General features: G+C 40.6%; 2 protein-coding genes and 1 long non-coding RNA gene across 33 annotated transcripts in view; 1 reads left to right on the top strand and 2 right to left on the bottom strand.

The window, feature by feature from the left end:
- The window catches only part of DPY19L3 (dpy-19 like C-mannosyltransferase 3), a 75,888-nt gene extending 68,857 nt beyond the window's left edge, over window positions 1-7,031 (bottom strand). For 5 of the 8 annotated variants that reach the window (XR_011522185.1, XR_011522184.1, XM_070557331.1 and 2 more), the window contains exons 1-3: window positions 6,758-7,028; window positions 5,045-5,186; window positions 2,682-2,815 (exon numbers count right to left, since the gene is read on the bottom strand). Coding sequence is in view for 5 of the 8 variants with exons in the window: in XM_070557331.1 (XP_070413432.1) it covers window positions 2,682-2,815; window positions 5,045-5,147 (237 nt within the window). In the remaining 3 variants the exon portion in view is untranslated. Of the gene's footprint in view, window positions 1-2,681; window positions 2,816-5,044; window positions 5,187-6,159 lie in introns of all 8 variants that reach the window. The other 3 variants (XM_070557330.1, XM_070557335.1, XM_008514067.2) reach the window with 3 other exon arrangements.
- A 73-nt stretch (window positions 7,032-7,104) lies between these two features.
- On the top strand, window positions 7,105-8,581 carry LOC139073440 (uncharacterized). The gene is made up of 2 exons (XR_011522186.1): window positions 7,105-7,194; window positions 8,364-8,581. It is a non-coding gene; the product is annotated as an uncharacterized lncRNA (long non-coding RNA).
- Window positions 8,582-15,980: 7,399 nt separating this feature from the next.
- ZNF507 (zinc finger protein 507) overlaps window positions 15,981-27,771 on the bottom strand; it is a 49,949-nt gene continuing 38,158 nt past the window's right edge. For 3 of the 24 annotated variants that reach the window (XM_070632525.1, XM_070632523.1, XM_070632526.1), the window contains 2 exons: window positions 21,413-21,547; window positions 17,450-21,298 (listed from right to left, as the gene is read on the bottom strand). In XM_070632525.1, coding sequence (XP_070488626.1) covers window positions 20,932-21,298; window positions 21,413-21,547 — 502 coding nt within the window. In that variant the 3' untranslated portion in view covers window positions 17,450-20,931. Of the gene's footprint in view, window positions 16,464-17,449; window positions 21,299-21,412; window positions 21,548-27,771 lie in introns of those variants that run through there. The other 21 variants (XR_011543708.1, XR_011543696.1, XR_011543706.1 and 18 more) reach the window with 14 other exon arrangements.

Below are 27,771 nucleotides of genomic sequence, written 5' to 3'. Positions count from 1 at the left end.
TTCTGACTCCCGTCCAGCCTGCAAAGCCCTACATGGTCTGGCTTTTTCCTCTCTTGTACCATTCTCCTCAGTGCTCATAAAATTCCGGACACGTGTGTTTTCTCTCTGATCCTCAACTCGACAAGGATTTTTCCTTTATTCCTTCCTAGGAGCCTTTTCACCTGTTCTCTCTGCTTACAATGCTCTCACAGACCTCAGCTTGGCTGCCCCTTCTCATCATTTAAGTCTTGGTAGATGCCTTGTCCTCAAACGGTCTGCTTTATCTCCCAGTCTCAAGTAGCCTCCCAATAACTGTCTCATCACGCTGTTTGATTCTCACTAGAGTACTTATTCCTTGTTAGCGTCTAGTTTTTCTCACTAGAATTTGGTTCCATGTCATATTCAAATGTTGTATTCTCAGGGCTAGACCAGTGTCTCACACATAGAAGTTATTCATTTACTCCAAGTCTTAACTGGATATCCAGCTATTACTGAACCCACCGAATTGGGTGATCTCAGTGGTTTCCCCTCACTTCAGCCTTCCTCAAATTCTCCACACTGTAGCCCAAACCACCTTTCTAAAACACCAGTATGACCACATCACTGCCTCATCAAAAACAGGGCTCACTCCTACGTTCAGAGAAAGCTCTGCCACGTCTCACAGGTCGCTGCGTGATCTGGCCTCTGTTTACCATTCCCAATATATCCCCTCTCCCCCTCTATCCCCAGCCAGGCTGAATGGCTGCCGACACCTGGAACACTCTGGACTCTCGCGTCTCGAATTTTTAAATCAATGCTACTCACAGAACAGGTGCTCAGTAAATACTAGGTAAAAGTATAACAACTCACTTAACCTGGTGAGAGTAGAGAGAAAAATGAAGGACGCTCAGATTTCTTGATGATGGCGTGTATTTAAGGATACTAGCAAGGCCGCTTGAAATTAAAGAACTATACTTATAGCTTAAAATGAAGTTATGCAACCTTTGTCATCACATCTCCTGTACAGGTACCAGCATTTAACGTTGGCTGTCTGCCCACACAGGGATATTTCAGCCTTTATTCAAGATACTTCTGTCAATCAACAAGCATTAAATTGCCTAATTCTAGAGAATCTGTTTATAAGCACTCCATTTTAAAGAGATACAGGTGAGTAAAATTTTTCTTGACTAGAAAAACTACAACTGTCACTGAAGGATCAGAATTATTATTTGGTGCCATGATAGTTTCTGTAACATAGAGAGAGAGAGAGAGAGAGAGAGACAGAGAGAGAGAGAGAGACAGAGAGAGAGAGACAGAGAGAGACAGAGACAGAGAGAGAGAGAGATACATGCTGTACCTATAAAGCAATATGACAGGTTTTTAAAATAAACATACTAGAACTTATTCATATAAATTAATCTTGTCATTCAAAGTAGTCTCCTTTAGAGATGCATTCCAATAACGGAACCAAAGCTCAAAATATTTTGGGACGCTCTCTCTCTGGAAACTGTCTCTAGATTCTGCATTGATTCTTTTGAATATTCTCATAGATAAATCTTTGACCTTACAAGGTAAATTTTACCTTTGTAAGCAACTAGTCATTAGAAGCCACAGTAGTAAATAAGGTCAGAGATCATGACATTTTGGAACCAAACCAAAGGATATTTGGATGAAAAACACTCGCAACCTACAGCATTTTGGATGAAAAACACTCGCAACGTCTAAGTTTCCTTGTGTGATATACTTGTTCTGAAAACAATGCTTAATTAAAAGACAACTAAAAATGTTTAAAAAGAGAGCGAGAGAAAAAGAGAGACAGAAAAAACACAACAAGGAAACTGGTATTTAAAAAGTCACAGACCCTCTTGAGAATGTGATAAAACTTATGGCTCCTTTCCCCAGAAAAATTCTGGCTGCCCCCAACCATCTGCATATACTGTTAGAAAGGGATGAACACATTGAGGTCCTCTATGGAGCCAGATTAAGACTCCAGGATTTAGAGCAGCGGCTTTCTATTTTCTTTCTTTTTTTTTTTAAACTGTACCCAACAGAAAAAGAAATGTATATTGTGACCCAGTTTGAATATACCACACACATAATTAAAGTTTCACAAATCATTCTCAACCCTAGTATATGGGACAGTATTCTCTTGTATCTGATTTCACAAAGAAAAATGTTACTCATGACCTACTGCACCAATTTCACAATCCACAGTTTGAAAAATACTGGTTTAGAGTAACTGCTACATAATTGAAATTAATGAAAATGGGGGAACTCACTTTATTATAAAAATTCTGATGTTAGTTTTAACTAACAAACCCAAAGTCCATTTACTCTCTCTCTCTCTCTCTTTTGGTGAGGAAGATTGGCCCTGAGCTAACATCTGTTGCCAGTCTTCTTCTTTTTGCTCGAAGAAGATTGTTCCTGAACTAACATCTGTGCCAATCTTCCTCTATTTTGTATGTGGGATGCCACCACAGCATGGCTTGATGAGTGGTGTGTAGGGTCGCACCCAGGATCTGAACCTGCAAACCCCAGGCCACCAAAGCAAACTTAACCACTACACAACCAGGCCAGCCCCAAAGTCCCTTTACTCCATAGCCAAACCTTTTAAGAGACTGGATTCTTTATGGCAAAACTGTGTTGTCTTGGTCATTCATCTATATGGCTAACTACTAGAGGCACAATGAGCACATCATACAATGGCGATAGAAACCCCATACCTTAATATTAGAAAACCATAAATCATTTTCATGTAAAGTGGCCAGGTAGACAGACGTAAGAAGTCCAATGCACAGGGCAACTGTTCCACCAATTGTAAATGACAGAATCTTCCATAATCTTCCACTGGTACAACCTTTAGAAAAATGAAACACACAAATAACTAAGTCAGAAAAGAATTTAGAATTCAATAGTTCTACTGCAGACTATCACGTATGCTAAGCTCCAGCTGCCGTCACTGGTGAAGTGTTCCCCGTCCCAGCAGACAGTGAGGGCTCATTTCTGTGATGCCACAGATCCGTTTTCGTACTTTCATTGCAGTTTTCACCCCACTCTATCTAACTGTTCACTTGTCTGTTTTGCCAACTAGAATGCGAGCTTCCTGAGGACAAGCACATTGCCTCGTTCATCTTAGTATCTAGGGCTGTGTTTGGCACAGTTTAATAACTACAGTTTAACCATGAGGTTTGTTAAGTGGAGGAATAAATGGGTTACCTGTCTAGAATATAAACAGTCTTTCAGATGATCTACTTTCAATTTGTGATCTACTTATAACTTTATTCACTAATAGCTACCAAAAACTTGATAACTTAACATTTAAAAATCCACAGGAAAAAAATCCATCATAACTCAAGCTAAAGGTCATATAAATTAGGAAAAATATTTATAGCACAAATAAAAAAGCTTAAATATTCTTCATATAGGATAAATACTTTCAGGATAACAAAAAAACGATGACTATTCCAGCAGGGACTAAGGAAATGATTGGCAATGCACAGAAGAAAAACCGGTCAATAAACTAAATAGACAGAAAAAATGCTCAAATTCATTAGGATTAAAGAAATGCAAATCAAAACAATAAGCTGTAACTTTTTAAATGTTGGCCAATTTGATAGCTTAAAAATGGTAATACTGTTTTGGTAAAGGTACAAAAAACAGACATTTTCCAAACATTGCCGGCAGAAGAAGAACCTGGTACCTCCACGGAACACAACACGGCAACAGGTAGAAAAAGACACTAAAATGAGCATACCATCTGACTAGCAATTCTAACTCTAGGCACATACTCCAAGGAAATAATTAACGTTTTAAATAAATATTTGACCACAAGGATATTTAGCACAGTTCTCTCTATATAGATAAAAGGTTAAAAACTACCTAAACATTCAATAAGGAATTAAATAAATTATGCTACAGCCACACAATGACTATACACTGACAATATTTTTAAAATATATTGACTGACTTATGATATGGTCATAACAAAATAAGAGAAATATAGTTAGCTACAAAAGGGCACGTAGGATTCCACTTTCGTAAAACCACGTATGAATGCCTGTAGGTAAACACATGCAGAGCACACCACTCAGACAGCAAGATGAAGTGCCAGGGTATGGCCTCAGGATGGGTGGGTATGTAGGAATCTCTTTTCCTTCTTTTTTGCTTTTCTCTAGTTTTCAAGTTTTTTTCTGACACAAATAAATACTGAACAGTATTTTGGTAAAATGAATAATCCTCAAAGTTGTCTTAATTTAAAAAAACAAACTTGAATTTGCACAGTATAAAGTTTTCAGAAAGTACTGTCTCGTCCAAAATTGCTAATACGTAGATGAGCTGGATGGCATGACTTCCCAATATGGATTACTTTTATTTTATAGAACTGTTTCCCAAAATTCCTTTACTAGCTCTGGCTGATAAGAATTAACATGGCTTCAATCCACATAAATTCTGTCAGATATCCCAAATGGCTGCTGAACATGGAATTTTTCACGCTTACTTTTAAAAATCTTGACCAAGCCAGGTTAAGAAGGCACTCTGCAGGCAAGAAGCTGGTAATTAATGCCATTTGTCGTAAGGCTTAGCAAGAGTCTTCAGCATTAAATAAACAACTTACCGAATGGGATCACTTTTCCCACCAAAAAAAAACAAAGGAGAAAATTTCAGGAATTTGACTGAAAATAAAGAACTAAAAAAACGTTTGATTCATCTTTCAGTACTTTAATGAAATGGGACACCCAAGGAAAAGCTGTCTAGTGTGAACAGCATACGCAAACCAGAAAAATTAGAAACAGACTGAAATCTGAATGGTGGGGGAAGCATTACTCTAGAAAGTCAAAGGACCAGCCGGGCACAACCATAAGCTACTGTACACGCAGCTGAGAAGCAAGGGTTCTAATCAGAGCTCTCGCACCTTCTACATGATCATGACTGCAAAACCAGTGCAATCAAGTCACGTACAACTAAAATATGAGGCTATCAGAACAAATTTCCACAAGTGCTAGGTCTCAAGGAATTTTTATCCTATTAGACAATGACACATTAATACAAAGCAACCCAAAACGCTGCTTAAATTTAAAGCACCTACCAGATGGCAATTTATTTTCCAATTTCACATTTTCCTCTTGTGCTGCATAATCCTCAGAAACTTCTGTGGTTTTTATTCCTTTTCTTTGTCTGATGGATATCATGGTGTCAAAGACTTACACGCATTGTCCTTCCAACCACTCCTACAAACAACACAGAAGTAAAGTGCCCATCCACGTGCCAGGACCCTGTCTCCAACACACCCCATGCTCATCTGTGTTAGGTGACTTGACTTGAGCCTTCCTCCGTTGCAGAGCATGCCCTCCCATTTCCCCATCAACTCTAAACCAGCCTCCAAAGCTACTCTCAAGACACAGCACAAACACTTACGTAACACAATCACGTCTGTGAAGTGCCTGCTCTATGGCCAGCACTGCCAGGAGTCAGGGATACAGGTGAGCATCCCAGACAAGCCCCTGCCCTTCTCCCAGGCCTTCTTTCCGTGACGCACCAGCCCCTGCTGTTCCTTCCCCTTCCTGACCCATAGCAGGTGCCATGCAACCTGTCACACGATTACACAGCTTTCTATTATTTTCCTACCATGTGAGAGGTATTCAGTAATAAATCTGTTGATAGCCTGATTTTGAAAAACTGAAATACCGTTTTGGCTCAGGTATCTGAATTTTAATACCTGTGCTCTTTTAAAACAGTTCACACTGGCAGCTCCGGGCCCATGCCTCGGCGGCGAGGGTGGCAGCTGCTCTCCGGGAGCAGCAGTGGGAGGAGCGGCGGGGAGCGGGAGCCGGGTTTGGAAGCAGCAAGTGGGAGGCGGGGGAGCGGCGGCGCTGAGCAAGCTGGCTCCGGTCCCCCGCAACATCTTGCTTCGCTCCTCTGAACAACGAACAGGTCTTACTAACTCTTTCTTAAATATGACCAGTTGCAGGGCACCTGTTTGGGCAGTTTATTAATTCCTAAAGGTAAACAACTTGCTCTATAGAAAAGAACCAACCCACCGACCGACCAACATTATACAATCCATTCATTCATTCATTCATTCCAAAAAACGTGAAAAGCACAACAGACAAGCACCAGCACCGAAAATGCAGAATGTGGAGCAGCGAGAGAGAGGAGAGTCGGCGAAGCCGTACCGCCAGAGACGGTTTATCCCCAGATTACCTCATCCTCGAGGCAAGCTCTCTAAGGGCTCGGAGAGGAGCTGTAAAAAGCCCGCCACGGGAAACGCGAACGCGGCAAGACACAGGGCAGCAAATTTAAGCGCCAACTACGCGTCAGGCACTGTGATCACCGCACAAACCACGAAACAAAGTTTCCCCACAAATTAAAAGGAAGGCCGCCTTAAACGTTTGTCGAGGACGACGAACGCGACACTTTCTTCTCCATGACGGGGGGCCGGCACGTCCCCGCACCCCGCGCCCCCGCCGCTGGCCCCGCAGACGCCGACGGCCCAGGAAGTTCGGAGCCGGCGCCGCCTGCACAGCGGGCCGCGCGGCCGCGGAGGCCGAGAGCAGCCAGGCCCTGCCCGCGCGCCCGCCGCAAGCTGGCTCGCTCCCGCCTCGCCGCCCCGGGCGCCGCATTTCGGGCCGACGGGCGTGCGCCCCGTCCCACCCCGGGCCCCCGAGGCGCCGCAGGAGCAGCGCCCCCGCCGCGGGCTTTCGGGGGTCGCGGCGGACTCCGCGGCAGGCGCCCACTCGGAGGCCGCCGCCGAAGCCCGGCGCCCGCGCCGCCCGCCGGGGCCCGACACGCAGCCACAGACCTGCGGCCTCAGCCGTCCTCGAGCTCGGTTCCGGGCGCGGACGGAGGCCGGCCGCGCAGGGTCGCCGAGGGCCGCGGGGGCGGGGCCGCGCTCCCGCCCGCAACCAGCCGCTGAGACAGCCAGACCCGACCGCGCAGGGCTGCGGGCGACACCCTGGAAATGGGGGGCTGGGGGCGTCAGCGGCCCCCGGGAAGGGGCGCGCCGGGGAGGCCGGGCCGCGGCGGCCGCGCCCATAGGTCCCGAGAGCCGTCCGTCAGCGCGAGCCCCCGCCCCCTCCCGGGGCGCCCCGCCCCGTCTCGTGCGGCGCCGGCCGGAAGGAAGCGGCGCACTTCCGCTCGTCGGGCCGGCCCCGGCCCCGCCCCCGGACGCTGCCGCTCCGGGCCCGAGAGCGGAGCTCCTGGGCGCTGACACCGGCTTCGGCCCGGCCAGAGCGAGAGGTGCGGCCCCGGGGCGGGGGCCCAGCCCGGAGAGGGGCGGCGGGAGCAGCAGCCCCCAGGGCTGGTGGGTGCGGGGGCCCTAAGGGCAAGACGGACGGAAGCAGTCCGGCCGCTGGACGTCTCCCAGCCTCCCGCGTGGCCAGGCCTGGCGCGCCCCGCTCGGTCTGGGCATGCGTGGGCTCCAGTTCCGCTTGTCTGCGCTCGGACTCTTCCTCATGCCCGGGGAGTACCCACGAGGTACTTCGGCATCTGCAGACCCCTCTAGCGTTGGGCTGGGGGGCGCTGTTTTCTTCCCAGTTTTGTCTTAAAGAATATGCTCCTGTTTCGTCTTAGTCTCCTCCCAACTAGGGCGAGGCCTTTTTTGAGGGCAGGTATACCTGGATATAAAGCACACTGCCAAGAGCAGTAGATAAAGCCTTTTGTCAGCAGATACACAAACCACGTGTGAACTGATTTCTCTTCAGGAAGGGTCTTCTGGGCCCTGCGCCTGTGGAAAGACTGCCCCTCCGTCTAATTCCGGGAAGCCTTTCCTAGTCGCTCCTGTTGGATATATTTCTTCTCCTCTGGGTGTCTGTTGCTATTAGGAACAAGCACATATTTTGTGCCAATGGATTGAGGTATCTGCAGGGTGACTTTAATAAAAATAAATGTTAGCTGCTTTTTCAGATAGCATTTGTCGTGTTTCGGCATGACTGTTGGTGTCTTCTTTCTATGTTACAGACCTGAGAGCAGAGACTGTATATAATCTCTCTTTCATGTGAAGATGCCTTACATAAAATACATCTGTGTGCTTAGTAAATACATATGTGAATTTATTCTTCCTGAAATAGAACTTCTCCCCTTTTATTGTATAGGGTTTTTTTCTTAAATTGTCTCACTCTGGGGGAAAATGTGTCGGTTGTGAGACGTGCATCCCTTGAGTAAAGGAAATGGTACTCATTAGCAGCTGCTTGTTTGTTTTATCATAAAGTGGCTTTACTAGGCAAGATAAAACTTTGATGCAGATGCCCGGTTATCTGTGTGCACATCGCACTTTGAGAAGCACTACACAGAAGTCATTAACGCTGTTCGCATCCTTCCCATGAAAGTATCTTGCCTTGGGACCAAGGGAGGAGAGGGCTTTCCTATTCTGTTGGCTTTTGCCTATCTGATGTACAATGTTTGTTCAGTTTTAAATTGCTGGGCTTAGTGGTATGAGCACTCTTACAACCAGCACTACCTTGCCAGCCATGTGGGTGAGCCACTTCGGAGGAAGACCTGCCAACTCTAAGTCCGCCTTCAGATGACTGCAACCTCAGGAGAGATCCTGAGTCAGAACTGCCCATCTGCACTCCCGACTGTGTGACACACAGAAAGAATAAGGATAATAAATGTTTATGGTTGTTTTAAGCCACTCAGTTTTGGGGTAATTTTGTTATACAATGATAGGTAATCAATACAGTAATAACCCTCTGTATGCGTGTATCATAATTTATTTAACTATTCCCCTCTAATTGGACATTTAGGTTGTTTCTAGTTTTATCCTATTGAAAGCAATGCTGTAGAGAATATCCTTATATTCATGCAATTCTTTAGGATATATTTCTAGAAATAGAATTGCTAGAACTCATATTTTAATTTATGATAAACATTGGCAAACTCCATTCCAAAAAGGTTAAAAATCTATTACTTTACACTTCCACCAACATGTATCATGGTGCTTATTTCTGCATGTCCTTGCCAACAATGGATATTTTTAATCTTGGCCAGTCAGGTGACAAGTGACAGATTATTTTAAACGTATTAGTGAGGTGGAGGCAGGTATATCAGGGGTTATTGGCTGTTTGTATTTCTTTTTCTATGGTTTATTTTTGCGTTCTTTGGCCAGTCATTGATTTAATCTTGATGTGAAGAGATTATTTATAGATTATGGATTTAACTTTTTGTCATATACCTTGCAGATATTTTCTCATTATTGTGTACCTCATATGGTGGCTTTCGCTATGCAGTGATTTTCCATTCTTACATTATCATTCCTTTGTAGCTTCTGGGTTTTTCTATCACTTAGGAAAACTTTTCCCATGCCAAGATTGTAAAAATTTTAAAATACTTTCCTCCAGTTTTTAAAAATATTGCATCTTTTTAATATGGGATGAGATAGAGTTCTGACATAATTAATTTTTTTCTATTGGACAGTTTTTTCACGATCATTCTTACCCCACTGATTTGAATTACCTGTATCACATACTAATTCCTGTATGTATATGGCCTATTTGTAAACTCACTATTATGTTTAAATGATTTTAAAAAAGAATAGTATGCAACAATTTGACATATTTTTAATTAATGTTTCTTTCTAGAATGCTTTGATATTTGGGAGAGCAATTGCCCCTTCATTATACTTCTTTTAAACACGTCTTGGCAGGTTTCTCATCTTTATTTGCTCAGATAAACTTTATAATCATTTGCCAGTTTCCAAAAAAGAATCCATGGAGACTTTTTTACTACAATTGTATAAAGTATATAGAAATCTTTGGGGGAAATGAGATCTTTACAATGCTGAGGATTCTCTTACAGGAACATATATTCAGTTGAAGACAGTTTGGCCCACTATGTATATTTTTCCAACAGTACTTGCCACCTTGTCCACAAGGGTTGTCTTTTCAAATGTCTTGATGAAAGTCAGAGCAGTGGTCTCCAAACTTTTTGACCACACACATACATATATTTAGGTAAAGTAAATACAAATGGAAATCCTAATATGTTCTGCCTGCATCCCACTGGCTTGTTTTATGCACTCCCGTGTATGACCCATGTCAGAGACCACAGACATAGGGTGTGTATATGGCCTTCTTCCAAACCTGGGTTGGCATGGTTGGTCTCAAGGAACCCATGTCGAGTCCTAGGGATCAGCTTCCTCAGTGCTCACAGGTCACTCCAGAGTTGCACAGGGACTGACATTACACTGGGGTTCTCTTTCCCTCTTTAAAAATATTTGTCAACATATGGCTCCTTCCCCGTGAGATTCTTAACAAAAGGCATTATGAAATACTGTATTTTTTCTCTTCCTTTGATCAACTTTTTATTAACTAGATTTGTAGTGTTTTAGAATAGTGAAATTTACAGGCATATTAGCGTTGGCACACAATTAGTCAAGGACTGTATTAAATAAAGTTAACAAAGTATTTAAACATTATCAACTTTGTTTCATTTTCCTCCTTAACACCTGCTAGTCTTCTTGCCTCTACTTGGCTGCTCACCCCACCTACACCTTGCTTTTTCATTTCCATGGTTAGAACAACTGTTGTATATTTTTGAATGACGACATGGAAGAGTCAGGTTATTCAATTAAATCAGATGATGATCCTTTATCCCATAAGCTCTTTGCCGAATGTGATGATTCCTAGATGTTGGTTGTTCTAGTCCATGATCCAGTGGCCTTGGCTGGTCTTTCCAGTTTGTTCCTTTGGACTGCTGTGATGTCATTCTCTGCAAAACAGGCATTTACACAACAGGTGTCTAAAAATCCTAGAAGTAGCCTTTTCCTATCAACAGATGCCAAAGCATATTGTCTGGCTTGGGATTTTTTTTTTTTCTGTAGGAAGAAGTAGGCCTTTCAGCCAGAAATGTATGTGTTTCTAACACTCTCAAATCCAGATATTTTATCATGCCTCAAATTATGGGTAATCTAGCACTGGGCTGCATTTTCACGAACACTTGTGAAGTGCTCCCCCTCCCCCCCCCAAAGCTTCCTGAGTCCACCCTGAATATTGATAAGCTAGCCTGAGGGCCTCCTTATGCATAAGAATTCAGGGGTTTGATCGCAACTCTCCAGGCCTGAAAGCTGCTAGGACTCAAAAGACCCCACCAACTCTGTGTAGACTGTACTGGGTGGATTCCGTAGTTTAGTGATCCCCACATGACAGAGGAACAAACGCAGCCACCTCTGAGAAGTTTGTAATCACAATCTCTTGATGACCCTTTGAATTTTCAGTTAAGATACCAGGAAATGAAGTTCAGAGTATCTTTCTCTCCCCACAACTATCATTAATCAGTTCATCTATATAAGAGCATGCATTCTCCATGGTGATATCCCCAAGAGGGAGAAAATTGGGGATTGAAGAAAAAATCTTACTCTTTTTATGTATGTAAAGCACAGATATACAGTATATCTAAGGTATGCAAATTTCATGGGGAGGGGCTGATTAGGGGAAAAAAGGTCTAAAAAATGCTCCTTAGGTGGGTGATAATGAAAAAAGAGTTGAAACACTGATTAGATTAAAGTTTTGGTGGTTGGAGCCCTGCCCAAATCCTGGAGATATACTTTTCCTTTTAATGGATTTTCACTATCTAAAGATGGAGGAGGGGAGAGGCAGACTAGAAATAATGGCTGAGGATTCTGTATTAATTAAGATACAGGTTGGGCTGCTGAAACAATACCTCACCAAACTGGTTTAAACCAGACATTTCTTTCTCCCATGTGAGCAGTCCAGTTCCAGTGTCAGGGACCCCAGAGTCTTTCTGTCTCATTGCGCTGCTGTCATCAGGGTGTCACACTGGCTCTTGTAGTGATGGCTCATCACCACATTCATGTAACAGCAGAAAAGAGAACGAAGGGAAGGGGATGGAAGCCCTCTTAATTTTAAGGGCACAACCTAGAAGTTTCATATATCACTTCTACTCCTATGCCGTGAGCCGTAATTTGGTCACATGGCCTTGCCCAGCTCTAAGGGACACTGGGAAATAGCCTGGCTTTTAGGTGCCCAGCTAAAAATTCTACCACCACAGAAGAGAAGACTAGATGTTGGGGGACAACTAGCAGTGTCTGTTGCAACTCATGGGAAAAGTGCTTTCTTTTCAGGGTTAAGGTTGAATGTGTATTTCATGCACACCATTCATCTTGTTTCTTTGATGATCACAAACTCTGTAAGCACAAGCAATGTTAAGAATTCTTATATAAAGCTAGTGTGTGGGAATGCCTTATGACTGAGAAGCAGAACTGGAGTAATTTAGTTATTAGTAAAGGGTCCAAAATCAATCTAAAATGTAGCTGATTGGCTACTAAATGCAGATTTCCTAGTTTTAAGGACCACTGCCACCTTTATGGCAAAATATAGATTTTTTTTTAAAGATTTTATTTTTTTCCTTTTTCTCCCCAAAGCCCCCCAGTACATAGTTGTATATTCTTTGTTGTGGGTCCTTCTAGTTGTGGCATGTGGGATGCTGCCTCAGCGTGGTTCGATGAGCAGTGCCATGTCTGCACCCAGGATTCGAACCAACGAAACACTGGGCCGCCTGCAGCGGAGCGCGCGAACTTAACCACTCAGCCACAGGGCCAGCCCCAAAAATATAGATTTTTTTAAAACTGGAAATTTAATTTTACTGGATAGGTTTTACCAGAAGAGCTTGGTTGGGGGCATTTAGAAACTCGATTAGTAAATGTTTGCTAAATGTTTGAGTAAATTGTCTGAAAGGTGCTATATAAATGGAAATTATTATGCAGGTAAGATGTAGTGTTTTCTGGAATTCAAAAACAAACCCATAGGCTATCTAATACAAGGTATTACAAGGTGCAGCTATTTACACAAAAGGAGCCTTACTGTGGGAAGGTTTTGTTTTCCATCTCACTTCTGTGCATATCCATTTTTGTTTTGTAAGGTATAACTTATAGCTGGAAATATGGCTACTAAGCTCTCTTGCTCCATTTCACCTTTTAGGAGTAAGTGACATCAGTGGATACGGTTAAACACAAATGCTGATATGGTTTTATCCAATGCCACTTCTGCCGTTTTCCTACCTGATCACAAGTCCACGTGGAGGAACTAGGAAAGCTACATCCCAGGCCCATAGGAGAGCACCCCACCTGGGGAGGCGAGCATCGTGACTGGCCTGCAGGTACATTTCAGAATTAGGACTGCTCTGCACCAGAGTCCTGCAGATCAAACTGTCCTTGTGTGATGGTTAAAAGCCTGCCTTAACAAGTGCGAGCCTTGCAGTCTGAGACAGGCCATTTCTCAGTGTCTCTGAGAACTTCCACCTTTCCCAAATAGTCCAGTGCATTGCACTCACTCCCATATAGTTAGCAGCTGATTACAGAGTACATGCAATCCTAAGTACGATTCTCTCTTTGGGCCTAAGTTTTGCCAATGCAGCCAGCTCATCAGCTTATTTAGGGAAAGGGCCATTCTCAAATAGTCCTTAATGGTAGTTTATAGGTGTAAGAGAATGATTCTATGAACTTAACATGATGGTAACAGGGTAATGTTCTAACACTTTCTCCTGGACTCTTACCTTTTTAGGTGTGACATGGATTATATACTATAGTGTAGGTACTGATAAACCAGGTTTGTCTTTTTTTGTTTTTTTAAGGGATAGGATATTTTGTTTTGAGTATCCTTCCTCAAAATACACATCAGCTTGGTTTTTAGGTTCCTTTCCAAGGTGGTAACAAGAAGTGTTGATATCATTATTTATAAAGGCAGCTTCATTCTACCCCCCTCACAGTTAATGCTCAAACTGTAACAGCAACCAGTGTTTGAGCTCCTGGATGGCCAGGCCCCTCGTAGACGTGGTTGCTAGTCTTCATAGCAGTCCTGTAAAGTTTAAGTCTTACCATCTATCTTGCTGATGAAGAAACTGAGGCTCAAAACAGACCGAATGCCTTACTCCAAGTTACAGGGCTTGGAACCAGGTACCCTCCAGAACCGTGTCAGAACTCGACGAGGCATTTAATCCACGTAACCCTATGAGGTAGGTGTTATACTGTCAATTTTGCATTTAAGAAAATAGAAGAAATAACTGAACTTATTAAGAAGTTAAAAAACTTAAGCCAAACCATCCAAACCAGCTGAGGAGGCAATACCCACTCCGTGGGTGGCAGGCTGTGCACCAGACTCATCCTCCCTCCTTCGGATGGGACTGTGACTGCTCTCCATTAGGAAAAGTCATGCATTTTTTCCCCTGCTATTACAAAGTCAGTTGTAAACACTGTCCCACGATACACTGGAGCCTCTTTTCCAGCACGTGCACAGAGAGCACAGGGTTGCTCCAGCTGGGCAGATTGTGAAGAGCCTTATTGGAGAGTTTTAACCTATATGGTGATACTTTGCATGAACTCCAGTAGCATCGCCACAGACAGGCATGACCTCACCAACTGTGTTCAGGCTCCATATGGAGAAGGGCTTAGAAAGTGAAGACAACCTTGAAACCACCAGTTCCCTACGGTTATTTAACTGTTTCAGCCTAACACTCTTGTAGAATGTTAGCTGTACAGGATCAGAAATAAATACAGCTTAAGATTTGAACCACATCCTGCTGTACTTTTTCTCATAAGCCTGAAATAGAATTTTCTAACACCTTTTGTGGTTGGAAATACTGAATTTAAATAGGACTGCAGATATAAACAAAAAGAGCAAAATGTGGATTGACGTGCCTATTTCAGTAAAATGCAGCTATGTTATTTCTGAAATATGGAGACTAAAATTAATAAAATGACAAGTAGAAAAAACAAAAATCTGGAGATGTGCACTGTAATGACAATTAGCCTTTAAATACCGCTGTTAGGTACTAATAAAAACCTGAAAAACGAATCACTCGTTTTATTCTGTCAAGGGTCTCTTCAGGTCACAATTTCCCATTGTGTACACATTCAAGATGACATGCTTTATTAATAATTAAAAAAACTTTTTTATTACTGATATCAGTGGCAATGACATGGATAATTATAAGTATTCTTTTTAACAAAGGCTAAAGCTGAGAAATCAGAAAGATGAAATAGTTGGGTCTGAGCTCATGGTTAAGGGTTCATTATTTTCTGACTTGTGTAGATAAAACTCCATCTACCTACCATGTAATGTCCTTTTCAAACAAAGGCCCCTTGTGCCTCAGGACTACCATGGAGTACAAATCACATTGTTACTGAATGGTGCCCTCCCCATCCGGAAAAACGACACAACTGGTGTAAATGTGGTTGAGTAAGGAGACAAAAGGACACCAACATTTGATGATTTTGTAATATAATGGTAAGAATTTATCTAATGATGCCTAAAATTAAACTTTTTTATTCAAAGGAAGATTTTTGTAAGGTAAACAATTTAAACAGTGATTACCCATTATTAAAAGTCAGTACATAAAAAACCCAAATATGTTATAATCTTACATTTTGTGGTTAACTAAATACAGTATATTTATTAATGTACCACCAGAATAATGAGGTCTGCAGCCCCCCTCACAGTATACAAACTGGATTGTGCTGCACGTGTAGGACTCTGGAAAGGGGTCAAGCATCTTCCAGTCATTTGGATTCTGCGATATAAACCAAAACTGAGATATAAAGGTCATTTGGATTCTGAGATAGATATACTTACCTAAGTAAGCCTATCCTATGGCAACAATTAAAAACAGAAAAGTTCTCTAAGAATTTGTAGGGTCAAAAATGTTCATTTTACATCGTTGCTGATTGATTTGGAAGAAATCTATGCAGGAGAGTACTGTGACTTTTTCTTAGCTCAGGTCTACACCAAAGCCAACCACAACCTCCACCCAACCCATGAATTTGGCTTTAGACTCAGACAAGCTATTCATTCATGATAACAAGGTGCATCTAAGACTTTCTTCTTTATATCCTAGACTATTCCAGTCAGTCGTCAGCCCAGTTGAGTGGATTAGTACCATAGATACCTTGCACCACAGTTAGAGATGCAGGGGATGTGGCCACATCATCAGTTTTAATGCCCACAGCACTGAAGGGATAAAGCAGGGAGGGGACCAGCAACGCTCTTAGGTTGTCAACAGAAGGAAGAGAATACTTTTTATAGAAGCATTATTTATTATTTAATTGTGCGTCGTTATTTTAAACAAATTGTGCCTGGCTTTAAAATAGCAGAGATGGTGAAATGGTGAGGTAGGTTAAAATCATAAATTATGGATAAGGGCTGCAGAACAGGAAGACTATAAAAATCGCAGAGGGATAAATAATATAATTTAATTATAAAACAGTGCTATAAAAAAGCTTTCTTTAAGAAAAGGTTTTTTTTTTTCCTTTCCAGTAGCTTTAAAGCACAGATCATACCATTATTCTAGTTCGGAGGTCAGCAAACAGATTTGGGCTCTGTGGGCCAGACGGTCCCTGTCACAACTACTCAGTGCCGATGTTGTAACTTGAAAATACCCACACACAATATGTAAACAAATGGGCGTGGCTGTGTTCCAACCGCAACTTTGCAAAGACGAGTGGCAGGCGAGATGTGAAGCAAGAGTGGCAGTTTACTGATCCCTCTTCTCTCCCAGCACTGTCCAACAGAAGCAAAATGTGAGCCACGAGGCAGTTTAAAATTTTCTAGTAGCTAACATTAAAAAAATAAAAACAAGTGAAATTAATTTTAATATATTTTATTTAACCCAAAATATCCAAAATATTTCACATGTAATCAATATAAAAAACTATTATGAGCTAATTTACATTTGTTTTTGTATTAAGTCTTCGAAACTGTTGTGTATTGGACATTGACTGGATACTAGTCACACTTCAAGCACTCAGTAGCCACAGGCAGCTCGTGGCTACCGAACGGCACCGTATGTTCTGGATCTTCCATGCTGGGATTTCTACAACCAACCTGGACTTCAGTGACACACTGTTGGGATTTGGTTCTTGAAATGGGGATATAATTATGTTATTATATAATAACTCACCCCTGGGGAGTTAGGACAAGGAATTACAGCTATTAGGAAGAAATATCTGGCCTCACTTTAAGCTGAGGTGGCCCAGGATTCTAGGGCATAAATGGACAACCAGAGCAATGATACAGTCAGATGACGTTAGCTTTACTTGCCAGTGCGACAACCTAGTGCGAAAAATATTTGATATAGACCCCAAAATGATCAAGGTGTGAACACATTATTGTAATCTTTGGTCTTCAATAAAGACTGCTAATGGTCATTAACAGAGCTAGTTTTTAGCACTTTGACTATATCAGAATTTAAAGCACATAAAGATGTGATTCAGAAGATAAAATGAACTGTATAGCAAGGAAAGAAGCTTTAAAATTAGACTGAATTTTTAAAACCATGGAAACAATGTAAATGCCTTTTCATCTTTGTGTAACACAGTTTAATGCTTGTCAGCAATAGTTTAAAACACGTTACCAAAGGGTAATGATAAGCCTTAGTTTAACCTCTGGGAAGTTCTTCATTATTTAAACCCAACTTTCTAAGCGATCAAATCAGCATTTCCAAGATAAGAATGGATTTAACCTTGTTAATAAAACTTAGAGGCAAGTGTTTTTAACAAAAAATTTATTACCAAAATACAATATTAAAGTCAATGCATGACAAACTCCTGTAAAGCAAAATAAATTATTCTAACATTGTACAGTCCTTCCAAAGGTAGTCAGAGAAGCGCTGTGGACCCCGCTTCCTGCGTGGGGAACAGACTGTCCACTGCGAGCACGGCCCAGGTTTCAGGCTTAAGGCATGCAGCTCCAGGTGCAGGGTAATTTTACAAAATGCAAACCATCCGAGTTCCATTAGATACAGTGTCAGAATTAACTGTAGTCCTTACATGTCAGTATTCCAGAAGTTTTTAGACTTTGGCTATAGAAGCAATGTCATAGTGTTACACAATACTTATTTCTTAAAAAAATACATGTATTCATGTCCATGAATATCAAACTCAAATTTCTATTAAATATATTTTATAGAATATTACTTAGAGCACCTTGCTGTACAATAAAAAAAGATTAAATAAGTGTCTATGAAAACTAAAAATATACTAAGTCTCAAAAGAGAAGCCTGCTTGTCTTTGTCAAGCCAAGTACATTGCGGGAAGATACAATGTAAACATAGGCGCCCACCATTTGCTTTGTGAGAAAAGACACAGAAAGTAATAACAAAGCCACTGAAAGCTACCTTGAATAGGATGACAGATCTAGAACAAAGGCTTCAGTCAGTGTCACTACACTGCGCTGGCTGGACACAGAAATCGAAGTCTACAGATCAGTACAGGCATGGTACTGCTAGGACTTTGGGGACACCAAGCATATTCTGGATTATTAGAGAAAGAGAGAAAATGTTAGAGCCTGAAAAGTATTATTTATAATCATCAGAATGCATCATCTTCCCGCTCCCCACCTTTGCCTTATCCAGTAAGTTTCTTTTAAAAACTGCTTTTACTATCAAATCTTAGAATTTTAGGTGTTCAGAGTGGAAAACAAATACTATGAGCTTTGTATGGCCAAAGATGTAGTAGCAGTAAATAAAATGTTATTCCTGTAAAGGCAATTCCTGCTGATTTATTTAATACCTGTCTCTCTAGAACTAAAATTGCATATTTAATCTTCATTATTACTTTTAGAAATACTCAACTGCTCTTGGTAGAGGTACCGTTAACTCAAGGCTTGCCACAAAACGACAATGGGAAGGAACAGAACATCCTTGGTATGTGGCTCCTCCTATAGGCCAAGAGAAAGCTTGTGAGGATATTGTAGGCCAAAACCAGATGAATGTTTGAAGGCTTTGAATTTCTGGGTTAATTTTTTCCCATGAACTACAGAAATTTTAAATCCATGATTCCAAATGGAAAATTTAAGTAACAATCAATGTTTAAGTTTAAGGAAATGAAAAAAGATAATTTAAAAATTCACTGTGGAAAATTTTGGGATTTTTTCAGTTATTTGCATTTTCCAAATGATTACATAAAATTAAAGCCAAGGTAAATTTATAAAACAAAATTCTTCTAAGATTGTTAATTTTCAGAATAATACATTTTTATAAAGAAACATTGAGTTGTAGCTACCAGCAATGAAAGAATTGAATGAGTGGCAACAATATGATAATAATGGAACCATTTAAAATATTTTATTTGAATTTGAAATGAAATATGATTGTATTTTAATCCTGAAAATGAAAGGAAAAAATGAATATAAATGCATACGCAGTGGATTTGGGGAATATAATTTAGTATATAAAAATTCATTTTATCTTTTTAAAAACTACATATCAGAAATGGATTAACTTTCATAAATAAATTAAAGCTACCTAAATTAAAGAGCTACAAAGTTATAATCGTTTGTTTAAATATCATCATCAAAACGAGATTAAAAAAACAAATCAGACAATGCTTTAAGATGCCTGGCCCCGCTTAAACAGTTCCCAATGCTATCTTAAAAATGTTAATTCATACCTGGACTTCGGGAAGAGAACTCTTTCCTAAAACGTGTCTACAGAAACAAATTCTGTTTTTGATGTTTTCTAAGTTCACCAGTCACAGCCTCAGCTCTGGAAGATGTCAGAAACCAAGTTCAGAAAGAGCACCGTGAACATGGTGCACTGCATGGAGCACCGGCCTTGTGACTTGTAGCGGAATTCACTTAAAACAATGCACAAATAAATGATCAGAACTACAGAAGCATAAACGAAAAAACCCTGTTATCTTCATTCTTTGAAATACATTATGATACAAAATGTGTAATTAATGAGAAGATTACATCTATTTGACGGCAAGTTTCAATGCAAAAGCACTTTTAGATGGTTTTCCATATGTCCTATTGCACACTAATAAAATGAAATTTCCTAGATAGGAGGAACTCTGTAGACTTGCCAAATGTTTGTTGTTAAAAGTTTTATAAACAACCAGAACTCTTCCTCTATTTTAGCCACATTTGGTTATACCTCTTATGCTAAGTACAAATAAATTAAACTCCAGGAAGTGAAATCTCAATAGCGTACTCGTTTTAAGGGGCTTCTGAATTTCACCGCTCTTTCCTCAAATGATTTTTATTTAAGAGTTCCAACTACTTCCCAGGTCTGATGATCAAATGCAAATTTCTACACTTTGTTGCTTTAATAGACTCTTTCAGATAACAAGCCCGGTCTAGTTTAGAAGAAAGGATTAGAAGGCCTATGCAACTAGCAAGGAAACAGCAGTGTTCTGTCAGACACCCTGAAAAGAACCTCTGCGAAGGGCACTGCGCTCCGCGAGGTACCAGCTGCACGAAACTTGGGACTTGGGTTGAGTCTGGTGGCAGTTTGCCTATTTCTGCCTTCGCCCACAAGAAATTCACTGCAAATTTAAGACCGTTAATTGACTTCTTAATGCCTATTTACAATCTAGATTTGGATTTAGAGGTCTCTTTTCTTTTTCTCTTCTTTCAGGAGTACAGTAATATATCTGAGATTAACTATATGACTGCTTCCTATCAATTTGGGAACGATTAGGTAGGTCATTTCAAAGCCCTCCAGTCACCTTTTCCTTGTTGACTCTGTTGGTAACACTGAAAAGCCCTCAGGGAGCCGCCTCCTGCTTCTCACAAGAGGCCTGTCATTCCAGAGCCGGCAGGTCAAAACTGAGAACGAAGAAAACTAAGCTCTGCTTAAGACCGTGACACTTTTATAACAAATTTTAGAACAGTTCCTGAACAACCCTTTCTTCACTCTTCTGCTTGCATTTCTAGACTATGATAAGCTTTTAATAATAAATACACTCAACACTAAGAAGAGGTAACAGAGGGTTAATACAGAATTACATCTTTGCTTCCTCCTCAACTCATTTCCCCTCACTCAAAATATTTAAACATCATTACCGCTTATCCATTTGGAATTCCTCTTATTACATTACAAATTTGGTTCCAAGTCACATCTGTCATTGCCTCAAAAATCACACCATTTCCTCCGTGTCTAGTGAGCCATTTGACAGCACAAAGGTGAAGCTGTGGTTTAAGGGATCCCTCTTCCACCGCTGTCCTCTTCAAGTAATGATTCCATCTAATTTGTGTTTAGAGTTGTGTTGTGGTCCTTATTTAGGATGATGTTTACGATTTCACCCTCATGCTCTTTCATATGATCCAAGAGATTTTCTTTGCTGGTAGATTCAAAACCACAAATACAACAACAGAAGAGTAAAACACAATACTCCATACCAGGAGGGGCTGGACTGGAGTTTTTTTCTAGACTATATGAGGTATTACTTGCAGGGCTCAGTTTGTCATTCTCGTTGGGACCTACGACTTCACTGGGCGCTTGGGCAATCAGCTCTGAGGGCGACATCAAGTTCTCTGAACTGCCAGTGAGAGGATCGGCTCTCTCTTCACTGTTGTTCACCACAGCCTTTCCAGGGGATTTCCCCAGAACTCTTGAAAACAAAACACAGTACACCAGACCTTGAGTTGGTTATAACGTAGGACTGATAGATTTAAGCCTAACTTTAATTCATATATAACAATAAGGGAAGGGTAGGATCAAATACCTGCCACTTTGTGAAATTGCATCATTAATAGCCTTGTTTACTTGTTCGTAGTTATAATTTTGGTCACTCGCATGCTTCCACATATGAGACTTCAAAGACGGAGGATGGCTGCAGACATACCCACACAAGGAGCATCTGAAAGACAGGCAGCAGGGAGATCAGAGCCACCCCATGAGATCATTTCTAGTAATTATAATAATTCTGTAGCAATTATTAAATTCCTCCTTCTGAAGCCCTATTAGACACTGTATCTCACTGAATCTAAGATGTCACTGATTCTAACACACATATTGATTTCAAGGCTAAAATGTCCTAGAATGGATATCCTAGAATCAACGAACTAAAGTACTTTACATTATCAAGAATTTGTAAGAATCAAGACAAACATCCCAGATTACTGTAGCTATTACAGTATTTGGAAATATTTCTAATATAGTAATATATAAAATCTTTGCTCCAAATTATTTAGATAATAATCTTAAAGTTTCTATTCAAAATACCAATTGTTTCACATAATTGGGTGCCCTTGATAAAATCTGAACTGAATGAAGTACTTTCAAAAAGAATTACGACTAGTTTTTAGAGCACCTTTAGGTTTCTCCTTTCTCTTCCCTGCATCTAGCTCCCCCTATTACTAACACCTTGCCTCAGTGTGGAATGTTTGTTATACCTGATGAACCAATATCGATACACCACTACCAACTAGAGCCCACAGTTTACATACATTAGGGGTCACTGTTTGTGTTGCACAGTTCTATGTGTTTTAACAAATGCATAATGTCATGTACCCACCATTACAATATCCTGCTGAATAATTTCCCTGCCCTAAAAATCCTCTGTGCTCACCTATTCGCCCCTCCCACCCCCTGAATCCCTGGCAGCCACTGATTCTTTTGCTGTCTCCATAGTTTTGTCTTTTCCAGAATGTCATACAGCTGGAATCACATAGTGTGTAGCCTTTTCAGACTGGTTTCTTTCACCTAGCAATAAGCGTTTAAGGTTCCTGCATGTCTTCTCATGCCTTGATAGCTCTTTCTTATCCCTGAATAATATTCCATTGTAGGGATGTACCACAGTTTATCCATTTACTGACTGAACGACATCTGGTTGCTTCCAAGTTTTGGCAATTATGAATAAAGCTGTTATAAACATTCATGGCAGGTTTTTGTGTGGATATAAGTTTTCATCATCTGAGTAAATACCTAGGAGCACATCTAGTAAATATCTAGAACTGCTGGGTTCCATGGTAAAATTATGTTTACCTTCTTAGGAACTGCAAATGTACTATCATAAAAAAATGTTTAAACTTTTTATAATTAAAAAAAAATTTTTTTTGAGGAAGATTAGTCCTGAGCTAACATCTGCTGTCAATCCTCCTCTTTTTGCTGAGGAAGACTGGCCCTGAGCTAACATCTGTGTCCATCTTCCTCTACTTTATATGTGGGATGCCTACCACAGCATGGCTTGCCAAGCTGTGCCATGTCTGCACCCAGGATCTGAACCAGTGAACCCCGGGCTGCCAAAGCGGAACATGTGAACTTAGCCACTGTGCCACCAGGCAGGCCCCCAAATGTACTTTTTAAAAGACATTTTTGTTAAACAGTTAATTACAAACCTAACAAATCAGGTAACTTATCTGAATTCATTCCAACAAGAGATATGGTCACCAATGATGAAACACAAAGACAATCAGAAGGCAGAAGAGTAAATAAGACAAATACGGCAAGGACTAAAGACTGCCTCACCTCCAATTTAACTTTATGATGGCATGCAGCAATATTATCTTTTATTACATGTCCTGAGGCATAAGGTCCAAGGCCAATGAAGGGCCTTTGACCTCAAGAACTATGAGGCCACTTAAAGGCAATGAATACGCAATTCTTGGAAGAACTTCCCAGAAACCCAAACATATAACAAGATGTACAATTCTAATTAATAATCAGAGAAATGCATCACACGCATAAGACTGATAAAGATGAGTAAGTCCATATCTATGATTGTACTTGTTATGCTGTGGGGTGAGTGTAGTGTGGTTATAGCCCCTGATCAAGTGTTTCTGGATTGGTCCCTTGGAAGGAGCAGCTGCCCTGCACCACTGTTGCCTGGCACCAAGGTCGACACTGAGCAAGCGGGAGTGAAACAGCCAAGGCCAAGAGATGCCCACTGATTTCCTCCCAGTACTACCAACCAGTACAAGCCTTTGCGCATGCCAAACCCTGACATGGTATTTATAATATAAATACCTTTGTATTACATTATGGAAAGGGGAAACATACATGTAATCTTAGCTCTTCAGATTACTTGTCTCCTCACATACAATCAGACTGTTGCCCTGAAGCCTCATCAGAAAATTCTGTATCCAGAATGAGTCATAGGATGCCACAAGGAAAGGGGCCCCTGAGTGAAGGTCAAATCTATGCAATGGGAATTTCATACTCTGAGAAAACGGGTCAGAAGACAAATTCCAGAAATTGCACTTTTATCCTACACAACAGCTTTGACCTTACTCAAATCTTCTAAAAATAAATGTGGTGAATTATTAAATAACATTCTTCTTTTTTAAAAAATAAACTTTCAGTTTTAGAGATTTACAGAAAAGCTAAGTTTTGCCTTTTGTTAACATCTTCTATTACTATGAGGTACATGTGTCATAAAGGAGGAGCCCGTGCTGACACATTATTACTAACTACAGTCCACGCTTTATTGAGATGTCCTTGGTCTTTACCTAATGTCCTTTTTCTGTCCCAGGATCCCATCTAAGACACCACATTATGTCGAGTCATCATGCATCCTTAGGATTTTCCAGACTCTAACACTTTCCCTGACCTTCCTTGTTTTTAAGGACCTTGACAGACATGAGGACTCCTGGTCAGGCATTCTGTAGAACGTCCCTCATTGAGGGTTTGTCTGATGTTTTCTCCTGGTTAGACTGAGGGAAGGGTTCCTGGGAGGAAGACCGCAGAGGTGAAGCGCCATTCTTATCACACGACACTGTCGACGCGACTCGTCACCGCTGATGCTGCCCCCGGAGCACCCGGCTGAGGTCAGGCTTCCACAGTGAAGCTGCTCTTTCTCATCCCCCGTCTCCACACGGTGCACGTGGGGAGGAAGGTGCTCTGTGCAGCCTACACCTAAGGAGTGGGAACTAGAAGCCCCCTCCGTGGCTATCTGTGTATCTCTGTAGGGCATCTCCATCAATCATGGGGAATTCTGCACAGGAGCTTTCTCTATTCTCATCCATTTATTTATTTATTTGATAATCATTTATTTATATCAGTATGGACTCATGGGTATTTATTTTATAGTTTGGGACATAATTCAATACTACATTATTTATTTTGTTGGTCAAATCACTGGGGGTTCTTTTAGTTGGCCCCTATGTCCTGGTCACATACTCCCACTACCATACTCCCATTGTTTTGCTTGTTGAGCACTTCCTTACTTTCCGGTACTACAAGATGTTCCTAGCTTACCTCACATAGTCCCTGCCCCAGTGCTACATTAGATCAAGTCATTTCTCTGGTTCCCTTTATTGGAGAACAGAATTAGAAACCAAGATTTGGGTGCCAGGTGAATTGCTTTACTTTTATAAATAACCTATTTTCCTGATTTTAAAAATTCACTGTAGAAAATTAGAAATATACAGGAAAAAACAAAGAAAACAAAAATCACTTATAACTTTACCACTATATGTAACCAATGATTATAATTTTGATATATATTTCCCAGTCTTTTAATATACAATTATTTATAATATTGGGATCATGCAAGTCTACTGTTTTGTTGGTATTCCTCAATATAACTTAAATTTTCTACAATAAAATATTTTGTGGCTGCTCAGAATTCCATCACTAGATGGAATAGGCAGTTTTCCATCCACAATTCCTTATCATTTCATGCAAAAAATATAATTCTAAAAACTGACAATCAAGAACTTCTTGTTTCTGATCCATAATGTAGAAGCTTGGAAACTGCCACTCCATCCTTACAGCAAGTCAAAAGCTGAACAAACTGTAAAATCAACAATTGTTCTTAGATCTGTAAGAGAAGTGAGGTCACAGGGCAAACTGCTGCCCTCAAAACTGGAGACGGACTGGCAGATGCAGAGACTCCCAACTTACTGGAAACGCACGAGCTAAAACCCCCAAAGGAACCAGCGCTGGAACGGGGCAAGATGCACTGCTGGGGACTCACTGCAGACAAGCGTGAGAGCTGACAACCTGAGGGGTGCAGTCACGGGGGGCTCCCGCACTTTCTGAGTTCCCTCCTAGAATTCTACCATATTCTTAGTGAACACTGGAGAAAAAGCCTCTTGTGCTCCTGGCAGGTGGAGGGGAAAAGAATCATTGAAATACACCAAAGTGCTGTTTTTAACAAGGTCTGCCCACAGGAGAAACTATTTAACCAGAGCCTAACCTGCTAGAGTTTTATCAGTGTCTAACTGAGCTGAGGGAAGAGAGATACCCAACTCCAGCCCATTCTAGCTATACTGTCCACCAAGGAGGGTGGGGTGGGAGACTGAGAAGCATGTGTCAAGTTCAGTCTAGAGGCTCAGGCTAAGAAACTGAGACCTAATCAGAGGAGTACAAAATGACCCCCTCCCCGCTGCTCCCATTACCACCACATTACTAAAGGCCTATTTACTGCAGTGCCTTTTACCCAGTACAACATGCCTGGCTGTCAAGAAAAAATTACAAGACATACTAAAAGGCAAAAACAAATGTTTGAAGAGACAGAACAAGTATCAGAACATGGCAGAAGGCTGGAATTATCAGACTGGTGATTTAAAACAACTATGACTAATATGCTAAGAGCTCTAATGAATAACATATACAGAATGCAAGAACAGTTGGACAATGAAAGCAGAGAGATGGAAATTCCAAGAACCAAAAAGAAATGCTAGAGATCAAAAAACACGTAACAGAAGTGAAGAGCACCTTTGATGGGCTTATTAGCAGACTGCACACAGCTGACTAAAGAATCTCTCAGCTAGAGGCTAAGTCAATAGAAACCACCAAAAAAGGAATGCAAACAGAAAAAAGATGGGAAAAAAACCCAGAACAGAATGTACAACTACAAAAGGTGTAACATATGCTTAATGGGAATACCAGAAGAAGAGTGAGAGAGAGGAAGAGAATATCTGAAACAATCATAACTCAGAATTTCCCCAAATTAGTATCAGACACCAAAACACAGATCCAGGAAGCTCAGAGAACACCGAGCAGGATAAATGGCAGAAAAACTACATGTATCTATATCGTTTTGAACCACAGAAAATAAAACGAAAAAAATCCTGAAAGGAGCCAGAGGAAAAAAATATTTTACTTATAAAAGAGTGAAGATAAGAATTACACCCAGTTTCTTCTCAGAAAACATGCAAGCAAGAAGAGAGTGGAGTGAAATATTTAAGGTGTTGAGAGAAAAAAACAACTAACCTAGAATTCTGTACACAGTGAAATTATTCTTCAAAAGTGAAGTTGAAATAGACACTTTTTCAGATCAACAAAAGTCAAAGGAATTTGTTGCCAGTAGACCTGTCTTGCCAAAAATGTTAAAAGAACTTCAGAAAGAAGGAAAATAATACAGGCAGAAACCTGGATCTATGTAAAGAAAGGAAGGTGATCAGAGAAGGCATAAGAAAAGGTGAAATAAAAACTTTTATTTTTCTTATTCTTATTTGAACTAAGAGAGAACAATCTGTTCAAAATAATGATGGCCACAATGTATTGAATTATGTATGCTTATGTATGTGTGTGTGCACACACACACACGCTTATGTATAAATGAAATAAATGACAGAAGTGATACAAAGGATGGGAAGAAGAATTAGAATTATTTTAATACAAGGTACTGGTACTACCCATGAAGCTGGTATAGTATTACTTGGATTGGTTGCAAATTTATATTGCAAACTCTAGAGAAACTGCTAAAAAAAGTAAAAAAAAGTGTAACTGATACAGTAAGAAAGAAGAGAAAATGGAATCATATAAGATGCTCAATTAAAACCACAAAAAGGCAGGAAAAGAGTAAAAGAAAATAATAGGAACAAAGAACACGGGCAACAAATAGAAAACAGTAACAAATATAATAGATATAAATCCAACTATATCAATAATCGTTTTGAACATCAATGGTCTAAATGCACATATTAAAAGACAGAGATTGTCAGAATGGATGAAAAAGCAAGAACCAACTATATGTTGTCTACAAGAAACCCACTTTAAATATAAAGACACATATAGATGAAAGTAAACTGCTGGAGACAGATATCCCACAGTAAGACTAATCAAAAGTAAGAAGGCATAGCTATATTAATTTCAGACAGAGTAGACTTCAGAGTGAGGAAAGTTATCAGGGGA

Source organism: Equus przewalskii, chromosome 9 (genome assembly GCF_037783145.1).
Source record: "Equus przewalskii isolate Varuska chromosome 9, EquPr2, whole genome shotgun sequence".
NCBI classification, from domain to species: domain Eukaryota; kingdom Metazoa; phylum Chordata; class Mammalia; order Perissodactyla; family Equidae; genus Equus; species Equus przewalskii.
This window is presented reverse-complemented; position numbering and strand designations above follow the sequence as displayed.